General features: G+C 45.7%; 1 protein-coding gene across 2 annotated transcripts in view; it reads left to right on the forward strand.

Moving 5' to 3' along the window:
• SMAD9 (SMAD family member 9) overlaps positions 1–13,988 on the forward strand; it is a 232,923-nt gene that overhangs the window by 82,023 nt on the left and 136,912 nt on the right. The window contains exon 2 of one of the 2 annotated variants that reach the window (XM_078657189.1): positions 6,557–7,202. In XM_078657189.1, the coding sequence (XP_078513315.1) occupies positions 6,791–7,202 (412 nt within the window). In that variant the 5' untranslated portion in view covers positions 6,557–6,790. Of the gene's footprint in view, positions 1–6,556; positions 7,203–13,988 lie in introns of those variants that run through there. The other variant, XM_078657190.1, reaches the window with a different exon arrangement.

Genomic DNA, 13,988 nt, shown 5'->3' on the forward strand with positions numbered 1-13,988 from the left:
AGCCATGTATTACATCCAAAAACAGGGAGGAACACCCTCCTTACAGCTCTCCCGGCTGGCCCAGAGCATATGGAGGTGGGCCATTCCTCAAAACAATCTTTCTGTTAGCAGAACTTCTACCAGGCGTTCACAATCAAGTTGCGGATCTGTTAAGTCGTCACAGACAACAGATACACGAGTGGGAACTTCATCCTCAAGTGCTTCAACCTTTCTTTCACAAGTGGGGCCAACCAGAGATAGATCTGTTCACCACACACCGCAACTCCAAATGCCCAAGCTTCGCCGCCAGATACCCACACCCATTGTCCAAAGGCAATACGGTATGGATGAGTTGGTCAAACAAATTTGCATACGCTTTTCCACCTCTCCCACTAATTCTGTTAGTGGTACGCAAGTTACAACAACATTTCCTCACACTGATTCACATAGCACCAAGGTGGGCAAGACAACCGTGGTACAGCACGCTACTAGAGCTCTCAGTAGTACCACATCAAAAATTAAAACTCTCTCCACATCTACTGACACAGAACCATGGAGAGATCATGCATCCAGACCCAATGCAGCTCAATCTAGCTATTTGGCTCCTGAGGTCTTAGAATTTGGATACCTCAATCTTCCGTCTGATTGCATGAATGTCATAAAAGAAGCGCGACGCCCTACCACTAGAGCATGTTATGCAGCCAAGTGGAAAAGGTTTGTTGTGTATTGTACAAATAACATTAACCCATTAGATGTTTCCATCCAAAACATCATATGCAACCTGCTCCATCTACAAAGATGTAATTTAGCATACTCCTCAATCAGGTTACATCTTGCTGCTATAGCAGCGTACCTTCAAAACAGACAACATTTGTCATTATTTAGAGTACCTGTCATCAAAGCGTTTATGGAAGGACTCAAAAGAATAATTCCTCCCAGGATACCACCCTCCCCGGTATGGAATTTAAATATTGTTCTCACTAGACTTATGGGTCCTCCATTTGTACCATTGCATAAGTGTGAATTACAGTTCCTTACATGGAAAGTTGCTTTTTTAGTTGCTATTACCTCACCCAGAAGAGTAAGTGAGATCCAGGCATGACCACTAGCGCACTACACGCAGCGCTTTTACTCGCAGCGCGAACTTGATTGCTGCTCTTTTGAGCTTTTAAAATCCCGTTTTTTGTATTTGTGTTAATTTGCTTTTAAAACTGTTTCCCCTGTTCTTAATCTAGCTGGCCACGCATACCTGTATTTGTGTCCTCCTACACGCACTCTAATTGTTGGAACCACCGCTCTTTGCGGGTCCCTCGCCCTCGTTTTTTTGCTGGCGGCCATCTTTGGTTGGGGAAGAGGGTGCACGCGCTAGTCCTCTCTCTAGGAGGCGACTAGGGCTTAAATCCTGCCATGTCCACGCGCAGCGGAGACGCGCAGCGGGGATGCCGGAATATCGCCGGAGTTTCGCTAGAGTCAAGCCCGTCTGTGCCCGTCCGGGCCCAGACGGGCTCAGGGCATGCCACTCTGCTCAATCCATCTAGACCTCTGGCCCCCTCCTACAGGTATTCACGGGATTCTCTGCTCTCGCTTCGCGCGCCTAAACATCCTAGTTGCCGTTACTATTGGGTAGAGGGTACTGCTTTTAAACACTGTCCTGGGTGTCATCCGTCTAATAGTTGTGTGAACTCAAAGTCACTCACTATGGCTCTGCTTAATTGCAGATCACTGCCTTGTCACGCTATGGAAATACACTCCCTCCTTTTGGACCATAGTCTGGATGCTTTGTTCCTGACGGAAACGTGGTTGACCGCGTGTTCTGGTCCCGATATTGTCAACGCTCTCCCGCCGGGATACCTCATTTTCCATCTTGATCGGCCGGATGGGAGAGGGGGTGGAGTGGCCATCGTGTACAGAGACACATTCGTGTGCAAGGCAGTAGATTGCGGCATTATTAATACTGAAAGCTGTCATTTTTCACTCGGCATATCTTCTTCCGTTTCCATCTCCGGCCTCCTTGTGTATCGGCCTCCTGCTACGCTGGGGAATTTTGTAGACTCTCTCATTGAGGCCATTATTCCCTTAGCTGCTGCCTCATGCAACTTTGTACTTCTTGGGGACTTTAATCTTCATTTTGATGACCCCAATGATGTAGTAGCAAGAGATTTATTGAGCTCGCTTGGTGTACTTGATCTTCATCTCGCTCACTTGGGAGCTACTCATAACAGAGGTCATCAGCTTGATGCTGTTCTTGCCAATACTGTCAACCTGCAAGCCCTCCAGATGTTGGCTATCCCCTGGACGGATCACCATCTTATTCCGTTCAGTTGGTTGTTGGGGAACCGGAGAGATCCCGCACCTAGACAGCATACTGTGGAACGACTCTGGTCGAAGCTGCCGGTGGACAGTTGGGTGGAAGAGCTAGCTATAACCTGCCCTTATCCTGTAGATGACCCCAACATTGCTGATCAGCATTTGGGCGAATGGCTTACTAACTCTCTTGACTTACTGATTCCTAATAAAAGGAGGCTTATCAGGGAGAGAAGAATCGGTTCTGTCCCCTGGTACACCCAGGAACTTAGGAGTTGCAGAACCTCTTGCAAAAGGCTTGAACGTGCCTGGAGGAGAGAGCAGACGGAAGAAAGCCGGGCTAACTATAAAAGAGAGATGAGGAAATACAAAAGTGCACTGAAGGATGCAAAAAAGAACTTCTTTAGTGATAGGATTGAGAGGGCAAGTAATTCTCCTAGAGAATCGTTTAAAATTTTTAAAGAACTTTTGAAAGCCCCGGTCCCGCCAGTTGTGCATGCTAATCCTAAAGACAAATGTGAAGAACTGGCTAGTTTCTTCCATTCAAAAATAGAGAAAATACTATCCTCCCTGCCCGCTACTCCTCAAATCTCTGAGCCGGCTGTTAGTCCAATAAGTTGTCCGACCGAACTTGCTTCCTTTGGCCCCTTCTCGGAAGAGGAGGTTACAAAGGTCCTGTTGGAGATGAAGAGTGGATCTCCGAGTGATCCAGTGCCTATGAAATATCTTAAGCTTGTGGCTAATACTTTGTCAACTCCGCTGACCGACCTTATCAATCTTTCTCTCTCTCATGGCATAGTGCCACAGAGATGGAAAAGGGCAGTGGTAAAAGCCCTATTAAAAAAACCAGGTTTGGATCCCTCCAACTTGACCAACTTTAGGCCAATCTCGCTTCTGCCTGGGTTCTCAAAAATCGCCGAGAAGCTGGTTAACCGACAGCTCTCCTACCATCTAGAGTCCAACCGCCTGTTGGGAGACTCCCAGACTGGTTTCCGCCCCGGCCAGGGAACGGACACAGCCCTGCTGGCGGTAGTGGAGGAAGCAAGGAGCACTCTTGATACAGGAGGATCAGTGGCAGTGATCCTCCTGGACTTGAGTGCTGCCTTTGACACCGTGAGTCATCAGGTGCTCCTCCAACGCCTGTCAGAGGTAGGTGTCTCAGGGACGGCCCTGAAATGGCTGGGATCTTTTCTCTCCAACCGTTTCTACCAAGTCTGGGAAGGAGCAGAGCAGTCTTCCCTATTCCCTCTTCAATGTGGAGTCCCGCAGGGCTCATCACTGAGCCCTACCTTATTTAATACATATATGACTCCACTTGAAAGAGTGGTAGCCCCTTCAGGAGTGAAGATCATCAGCTATGCTGATGATACTCAGCTGGTGGTGGGCCTCACTCAGCTGGCGGACCAACCCAAGGTGCTACATGACTGCCTGGCCAATGTTTACCGTTGGATGTCCAACTCTGCTTTAAAGCTTAATGGAGGAAAAACTGAGCTGATGCTCCTGGGTAACTCCAGTCCCTCCATTATTGCTAGCTGTTGGCCCCGGTCTCTTGGTGATCCACCATCCCCCAAGAAGGAGATCAAGTCCTTGGGAGTATGGTTGGAGGAAGATCTGTCCTTCAGGACCCACGCCAGGAAGACCGCGGGGGTCTGCTTCGGTCTACTGAAGTCAGCCCGAAAGGTGTTACCACTGCTTCCGGATCCAGCTAAGAAGCTTTTGATACGTGGTTTAATCCTATCGAGGCTCGACTATGGGAATGCCCTGTTTCTCGGCGCCCCCGAAGCGACCTTTAAAACCCTCCAACAGGTGCAAAATGCAGCTGCCAGAGTCTTGATGGAGATTCCTAGAAGGCAGTCTGCCGCCCCGGCCCTCAAAGCGCTTCACTGGCTCCCCGTGAAGGAGCGGGTGAAATTTAAGGCGTTGTGTACGGCCCATAAAATTTTACATGGCAAAGGCCCCCCCATTCTTTTTAATATGGCCCGTCCTTATAAACCCCCACGCCTTTTGCGCTCGGACCAAAAACATCTTCTGCAGTCAGCGAGAGTTAGGAGAGCTCGTACTGGGGGCAGGCGTTTCTCGGTGCAGGTGGCGACTTTGTGGAACTCTCTGCCCCTCAAGATTCGCTCTGAGCCCAAGATCCTACTATTCAGGAAACTTCTTAAAACCTATTTGTTTCCACAGTAGTGATTAATCGAGCCTCTCCTTTTTTTGGTCTGTCGCGCCGGGATGCCCCCGGGTAAGCTGAGCGCGTTATAAGTTTCATATTATTATTATTATTATTATTAACAATTCAAGAACCATTCATACAACTCCATCACAACAAAGTGGTTCTTAAAACAAACCCCAAATTTCTTCAAAAAGTCATTTCACTGTTCCACCTCAACCAATCTATTGAGTTGCCAGTATTATTTTCTCAACCACAAACAGTTGCGGAAAGAGCTCTACATACATTATATGTATAAAGAACGCTACTTTACTACATTGACAGGACAAAACCATTTTGTAAAACAAAACAATTGTTTGTGTCCTTTTCTCCTCCACATAAAGGTAATCCCATTTCAAAATCTGGGATTACAAGGTGGATTGATAAATGCATTCAAATTTGTTACCAAAAAGCAAAACGCACTCCATCCATTCCCCCTAGGGATCATTCAACCCGTAAAATAGGGGCATCTATGGCATTCCTAGAAAATATACCCCTAGATGATATCTGTAAGGCAGCTACCTGGTCTACCGCACACATTTACAAAACACTACTGTGTAGATGTGCAGGCAAAACAACAAGCTAGTGTGGGCCAGGCTGTACTCAAGACATTATTTCAAACTACTGCAACAGATACCGCTGGTCGCCGCTAAGGGAGAAAAATTACTATGCAATCAATGCAACAGTGTGTGGTCTGCAGCCCATATGCCTCGAACGGAAAATGCTACTTACCAGTATGCATCTGTTCTTGGCATGTAGGGCTGCAGAGCCACACACGCCCACCCGCCTCCCCAGCTACCTATATCTGTTCCAATAATATCTTAATTAGATACACAAGACATGGACATCCTTTTCTGTACTCATACAACTCCATCATTTCCCCAATGGCGAAAAACAATCTGACGATGGAGTCGATGACCATGCGCACTACGATCTATAGGAGGAGTCATCCAACAGACAAAAGACTCTTCCAAGACAACAACAAAGTGTAATCATCCGGGCCCACCACCAGATGGCGATCTATGCAACAGTGTGTGGCTCTGCAGCCCTACATGCCAAGAACAGATGCATACTGATAAGTAGCATTTTCCTTTTCAGAGCTGGATTTAGGGAGCTTTGAGAACTGCATGAAGGCGGATGGACACTGAGTGCTGGGACATCTCTAATGAGGTAGCTATGTACTGTAGAAATTACATTGTTATTATGACTATTATCTTTTTAGATGGACATCATTCAGATATAAAATGTAATAAAATCATGTCTGGGATCACACAGCAGATGTTTTAGTGTTGGTGGTGGGTGTATGAGTCTGTTTATTCTAATGTACAACAAGCAGCTTTGTGGAGGCATCGACATATGTGTCCAAGCCATCTCAATCATCAAAGGCATCCAAGAAGTCCAAGAGAAATCATTCTTAAGTTGTGCCAGTAGCATGATTGCATCCTACTTTTTTACTGAGCTCCAGCAGTGTAGCCCTTTCTGCAGTACCACAAACCGATTAATCATTTTCTATGATTTTTGTTGCACTTCAACCTTCATACAAAATGTTTGCTTCTGGATTTTTTGTAAGCTGTAGTTGCAAGTTTATCAACTGCTTTCGAAACGCAGAGGGATATAGCTAGCCAGCGATTAGACAGTTGTCATGTCATTTTAAATACCTACTGTGTCCTTTTCCATTGAGTAGTTGAAAGGTCTGCTTTCGTAAATGCCATGGGACATTCTTTCATTCTTGTAATCTGCACATCAGAACATGCATGGGAACTGCAGTGTGACAGGGACTCTGTGTCATGCATGGGAACTGCAGTGTGACAGGCACTGTGTCATGCATTGAAACTGCAGTGTGACAGGGACTCTGTCATGCTTGGGAACTGCAGTGTGACAGGCACTGTGTCATGCATTGAAACTGCAGTGTAACAGGAACTCTATCATGCTTGGGAACTGCAGTGTGACAGGTACTCTGTGTCCATTCTCAGAGATTATATTCATATAATCGGAGTACTTTACGTTTACCCCATGGTTGAAATGTTCATGCAGACATTGGTATCTAACTGTTCATATTCTGTTTTCCAGGACCAGTTGGCATTTCCTTGGACTTCTGGATGGTCCTAAAAGCTGCTTTGGAAGAAGAAGAAGATTGGGAGTCGCGGAGTAACCCCATTTCTCATGAAGCTTTACGCGGAGGACTGTAAAGGAAATATTGTACAGTGAGGATCTGCATTCTCCTTCTTAGCAGTGACAAATTAGTGGCACGATCACCGTGGAGGTATAAACAGGACAGTACATTGCGTAGCACAGTCCCTTCCTATGCACTCCAGCACCCCCATCAGTTCTCTGTTCTCCTTCACCAGCCCAGCAGTCAAGCGGCTACTGGGCTGGAAGCAAGGAGATGAAGAGGAGAAATGGGCCGAGAAGGCGGTGGACTCCCTTGTGAAGAAGCTGAAGAAAAAGAAGGGCTCCATGGAGGAACTGGAGAGAGCCCTAAGCTGCCCCGGGCAGGCCAGCAAGTGCGTCACAATCCCGCGCTCCTTGGACGGAAGGTTACAGGTGTCGCACCGCAAGGGCCTGCCTCACGTTATCTACTGCAGGGTGTGGCGGTGGCCCGACCTGCAGTCCCACCATGAACTCAAGCCGCTCGAATGCTGCGAGTTTCCCTTCGGATCAAAACAGAAAGAAGTGTGCATAAACCCATACCACTACCGGCGAGTTGAGACCCCAGGTAGGTGGCCTTTTCTACTGTGATTAAGATCTCATATACTTAAGGTTGATTGGCATCATGCACTGGCATGTTGAGATAAGGCAGCATGCTGGCGCCATCAAATATTTGCATTCTTTTGTTTGAAAGCTATTTTTGGAAAAGGCAAAAAATACCTCCGGCAGTGTCAACAGAAGGGGTGGCACATTGAACAATTGTGACTATCAAATTGGGCTGTGCAATGTATTCATAAAATACCACAGCAAGGCATGTGCAATGTTTGTATTGAACCTGCCGTTTGGCTTGCATTGCTAAAAATACACTAAATCTATGACAACATGCATTATGTATTGACTAGAGTTTGTTTGCAAATGTCATAAGATAGCAATATTTAGCTCTTAGAAACTCATTCGGAAGTCAATGCTCGCACCCGCCTTAATTCTTATAGACAAAAATCTCACGTTTTCAAGACTTCACAATACTTATATCGATCAGTAACAGCACCTTAAAGGAAAATGTAATTAAACAGAACACCTAATCAAACCAATTAGTAATACTACATTATAGTTGGTGAGAAAGTTATGGATGATTCCGATTGAAATCTCTGGTCTCTGACAAAGAAAAACTAGCCAAACGGATTTTCTAATACATTTGTTTTGAAGGTACAACTTAACCTGCCTTAGCTTGGCTTGGTTTAAACCCACCTAGTATCTCTCGCGAAATTAGGGTCAAATTAGGGAAACAGCGTTTATATCATATGCGATACATCGCATGGCATTACAAAACGACTGCGTTGTTACATCGCAAACCATTACATCGCAAATCGTTACAACGACTTGCTGTAGCGGGCAGAAGGTGTTTGATTTACAATCCAACTCCTTCCCTGCTGTTCACAAACTGGAGTAGGAATAGTAAATTATACTATTCCTAAGTCCAGCTCGCCCCCTACAGCAAGTCGTTGTAACGACTTGCGATGTAATGGTTTGCGATGTAACAACGCAGTCGTTGTAACGACCGCGTTGTATTGCCATGTGTATTGCATGCGTAGTAAAGAGATATATTCATCTACTTATGACAAAGGCGGCTGATGGGCTGCCAAAACCACGGTGGCAGTGAAGGCACCGCCGGTTCATCCGCCCAATTTCAAGTTGGGCGGTTGGACTGCAATGGGACAGTCGCAACCCCCAGCGATCAGAGATCCCCGACGGTGTTGCGGCAGTTTTGAGGCAGCAATATGCTGTGCAGTGCCACTGTGGCACTGCCAAGCATATTATGAGTTTCCTCTCTGCCACGGTTTTTATGGCGGTGAGCCTGCCATGAACTGTGGCGGAGAGGAAATGTTGCCTCAGGGCCATGGGGTGCATGCAGGGGAGCACATGTTGTGCTTCCCTGTGTTCCTGCACAACAGTTCCTGCACGGCATGGATTGCACCAGTCCATGATGTGCCGGAACTGTCTTTGACACTCCCATTGCTGTGCCTTTTTCATAGACACTGCCATGGGACCACCAAAGAACCGCCTGCCAGAGACTAAAAAGTTGTAATCGGGGGGGGGGGGGGGGTGTCTGTATGGCTTTTACGGTCTTGAAGCGGGGCGGCGGTGTAGCAGTCCCCTCCAAGACTCCCATAGTCCACCACTCAAATTACTTTCATGTTTCACCATACTAATTCAACAGTAATCCTTATGGGTTCCAGAGTAGCGTGCTACTCGCCAATAAAGCGCTTCAAAACCCCATCAAGGGGTAGCAAGCGCTATATAAAAACAAACCTCTGTCCCTCTTCTATCCCGCAACCTACCTTCTCTATCCAAATAACTGAATAACTTAACCACCACTCAAATTACTTCATATTTCATTATACTAATTTTCAACACTAATCTTTTATTGGTTCCGGAGTAGCGTCCTACTCGCCAGAACAGCGCTTCAACACCAATCAGGGGTAACAAGCGCTATATAAATACAAACCTCTTTTTTCCTCTTCTATCCTTCTGCTATCCTTCCGAATCCACAAAACTGACTAACCTATCCACCACTTAAAATGTACTTGCATGTTTCACTATACTAATTCAACACTAATCCTCTATGGGTCCCGGAGTAGCGTGCTACTCACCAAAAAAGCTCTTAGATGTCTCGTCAGGGGTAGTAAGCGCTATATAAATGCAATTACAATACAATACAATTAGGCCCTAGGTGTTTAAAAGGGTGCTTGGGTTGGGTATAATGAGGGTACGTTTTAGAGATCCGTAATTCGAGGATATCCACGGATTCAGATTTGTAAATATCCATGGACCCAAAAATAAACAAAATACTCAAATGTGATTAGCGAAAGGAACATTTTCTACTCTCTGCCATTTCAGATCCATGAATCCTACAATGAATCTAAAAGGCTCTGAATTTCTGGCCTCAACATCGAAACAGCAAAAATGCTGTGGTTACGATTACAGGATGTGGGGATTTACTCACTGTCTCCTGAACAACAAAATGTGAGGGCACATAAGGGATGAACACACCCTGACGTCCAGGGTCACTTGCTAGGACTCAAAGTGTCTCCTGTATTTAAAATGGAAAAAAAAAGATTTTGTTGTGGGGTTTGGGACTTCAGCAGCTACATCAGTGAGTCCCAGTGAGAAGTCCCACCCAGGATGCACGGTCCCAGAAAAAGATCCGTGGACCCAGGGCATGATTCAAGGGTTGGTGTTACAGTCCTGTTAAAGCTTCACTTGCCAGTTCTGGAAACCCTGTCTCCAGTCCAAGAAACGGTAAGTGAAGTTTACATGGGACCAAAGCAATAGCTCCTGCAGATTGTCCTTAGTTCACAGTTCCTATTATGAACTGTAGTTCCTAAAAACTATTTTTAAAAAGTGTCTGGTCATAGACCAAACTATGTGACTAACCCCAGAACTGCGTGTGCATTGCATTTGCAATGAGAGTGATGGTTTACATGGCTGCTGTGTGAGTTTTGGATTGTAATTTTAACATAAATTGTGATTTTCATTGTTTTTTCGGTTTAAATTTGTAAATATAACTACGCTTTAATCCCTTGAACGCTCGTGGAAATCCCCCGCAGTGCGGACGAATTCCTCACGTGCACGATTTGGACAGTCCCCAGCCTTCCAAAGCACACGCCCACTGTGACATCGGACGGGCGGAGGCCGTGGGTCGCATGGAAAGGGTTAACTGTGCTTTTTTAGTGAATTTCTGAGTTTTTTAAACATACATTAAGATATAATAAAGCCAACCATAATTTCACTTTAACCTTTGTTTTTTTCCAGTGGATATGGATATCCATACTGAATTGCCCCTTGACAGATTAAGTGTTATATTTTTAAAATACTTGCTTCTTTCCATTGACTGATTTATAAGAAGTAACCATAATTCCTGTTGGCAAATGTATGTTGTTGTCACATGTCAGCAACGTCCTCTGGCTTCTAGGATAATTGGTTATATAGAAGAATTTACATGGCTTGATTTAGATTATTCATTTAACCTTTTACGTGAGGTGTAGATATATTATAGGTAGATTTGTTGACACATGAGATTGTAACATCTATTTAGGATTTTGCACAAGTTATTAACATAAGAAATATTATATACTGATAATATCCATAGAAATTACTTTGATTTTACATCATTATTCTGAAAAAACAGAGGTTTTTAGGTCGAGCGTAGCGAAGGGACCTCATGTATACTTTAGTATACTGAATATGTGGACACGAGTCCGACGCGCGCATTTTCCGTCTCAGATTTGGCCTCGTGAGCGCGCTTTTGCTGCTGGCTGTTTGCTGTGAATGTGTGCGAGCGCTTTCGCTTTCGGTTTTGTCCCTTCCGAGAGCTGCTCCTCGGCCCCAAGTCCCGGTGAGTCGCGGCCCCTTTAGGGCTGGTTTTATTTTTTCTTCTCGTTTCTCATCTGTCCCTCCTCTCCGGTGTCGCACAGCGTAAGGGTGGAACTCCGGGAGGTAGCTCGCAAAGTGAAGACAGGAGAGGTGCGCGAGCTCCAAACCCATTGCAGACAATGGCTGTGACCGAGCGCTTTAAGAGACATGGGCTGTGAACGCGCCCGTCTCCTCTCGCGCTCTGTCACGCTTTCACTTTTGCGATGGCAACTGGTTCTTTATTTGATTCAGAGGCTTTACAAACGCAGGAAACAACGTGCGATTATTTCCGTGGTCCAAGGCTCAGCGTTTTAATTTCTGCATTTCATAATGTCCTTTGATAAGTTCGTTACACGACAAGACAGATGACACACAACTTTTACTGCAGCTTTTTCACGAGTAGATCTCTGCACCTTTCTTTTATATTATTTCCTTACAGCGTTCCTATGAGGCATTGCTAAGCGCAGGGAGGAGACAGCGTCCCGGATACCAGCACGTCCCCATGAGGTAGCAACCACCCTGTTGACGTGCACAGAGGAGTCGGAGCACACCCTACTGTAGGTTTTTCTTTGCTACTCGGATTCTCAGAGGAAGATTGTGCACTGCTGCCGCTGGCACATCTGCCAGCTACCTGCCTCCACCCGACGCCTTGCTCCACCACTCTCTACCTGGGTCCGACGCTTCCGCGCTACTCAGGAACAGTCGCCACTGCCTCATAGGCTCACCAGCGTTACAGCTGCTGGCCATGGCGTGCTTTTTTAACTTGACCCGTCATACTCTCAGCGCCGACTCCGGCATCCTGGGTGCCACTACCCGTCCTACTAATACTCAGAGCTCTCGCACAAGCTGCATGCTTACTGAAGCACCAACATCGGTGCCGAACTTCGGGCAAGAAGCATACATGCCCTGCGAACCAGAGGCTGAGTCCTAGCACAGTAATACAGCGATCCTCTGTTCACTCTCCTCTGGATGCAGTAGCAGAAAACTCAGAGAAGCACCCAAATACTGGTCACGTGACATGCTGTACCAAGCTCAGTATTTTAGGGCACGGTTTAAGGTACGCACTTCATTACAAAGGTTACCTCTTGCAAAGGCATCCAAACTACGCTTTTCAGACGACCGCCCTTTCAGAGCCCCCTCCCTGTTAATCCCACTGAAAGCACCGATTAAAAACCATCCCTGTCCGTACCCTAACAAATAATTTTTTAACGCATTTAGTACAAGGACTGTGCTGTCGTTGCAAATCCTCGTCACAATGTTACCTCTTGTGCACAAATACAGTCAGGATAAAAGTACCAGTCCTGTCAAGTAGCTGGACCGATAGCGCTGACTCAGACTTCCACAACATAACATTAAACAGGGCCACAGACTGAGCCCTAAATAACGCCACTAACTCGTCCTCCCCCTCTTCCCCGAGAAACCGGACACATCCAGACGTCCAAAGTACTTTCTCTTGTATAGTAGCAGACACAGAAGAAGAACACAAACGCGTGCACGCACACACATAGCATCACGGTTTGTTTTTCTGAAAACACGCTTATGTTTTCACAGGTCGGTAAGTGTAAATTAATCAGCTAAAAAGCGCGTGGCTGAATTTTTCAGCGCAGCTTCTCTCATCCTCAAAATACAGAGTGTTGGTTCGAGCTAGCAGCAAGGTGTGTGCCTCAGCTCTCGCTCTGTTTACTCACCTACCAAGAGAAATGCTAGGCCCGGCACCCAAGCGAACACACAGAGGGCTTGTGATGTAAGACATTTACTGAAAGAGAGCACTCCGGTGCCCTCGGTTTACGTAGACGAGCATTACTAGGTTATTTCATCTGTTTACGTTAACAAGCGCCATGATGTCGTCAACAGGCGTGGTAGAAGTCAGAGTTGTAACAATAGCTTATCACTCTAGTGTTTTAAGTTTTTGTTCAGACGTGTATTATTTATTACCCATAAGAAAAGTAAACGTTTGAGAAAAAAGTGATCTTGCATGTAATTGCGTAAAAATAAATGTTATTGGTTCACAATCGAGTAAGACTAATCATTCAAATAGACCATTCCCAAGAATATCTACACACCACAGCCCTCTTATCTATCTATCTATCTATCTATCTATCTATCTATCTATCTATCTATCTATCTATCTATCTATCTATCTATCTATCTATCTATCGCCCTCACTCTATCTATCGCCCTCACTCTATCTATCGCCCTCACTCTACCTATCGCCCTCACTCTCTACCTATCGCCCTCACTCTCTACCTATCGCCCTCACTCTCTATCTATCGCCCTCACTCTCTATCTATCGCCCTCATTCTCTATCTATCTATCTATCTATCTATCTATCTATCTATCTATCTATCTATCTATCTATCTATCTATCTATCTATCTATCTATCTATCTATCTATCTATCGTCCTCACTATCTATCTATCGCCCTCACTCTCTATCTATCGCCCTCACTCTCTCTCTATCTCTTGCCCTCACTCTCTATCTCTTGCCCTCACTCTCTATCTATCGCCCTCACTCTCTATCTATCGCCCTCACTATCTATCTATCTATCTATCTATCTATCTATCTATCTATCTATCTATCTATCTATCTATCTATCTATCTATCTATCGCCCTCACTCTATCTATCTATAGCCCTCACTCTCTATCTATCGCCCTCACTCTCTATCTATCTATCTATCTATCTATCTATCTATCTATCTATCTATCTATCTATCTATCTATCGCCCTCACTCTATCTATCGCCCTCACTCTATCTATCGCCCTCACTCTATCTATCGCCCTCACTCTATCTATCGCCCTCACTCTCTATCTATCGCCCTCACTCTCTATCTATCGCCCTCACTCTCTATCTATCGCCCTCACTCTCTATCTATCGCCCTCACTCTATCTATCGCCCTCACTCTATCTATCGCCCTCACTCTCTATCTATCGCCCTCACTCT

Source organism: Lissotriton helveticus, chromosome 8, assembly GCF_964261635.1.
Source record: "Lissotriton helveticus chromosome 8, aLisHel1.1, whole genome shotgun sequence".
NCBI classification, from domain to species: domain Eukaryota; kingdom Metazoa; phylum Chordata; class Amphibia; order Caudata; family Salamandridae; genus Lissotriton; species Lissotriton helveticus.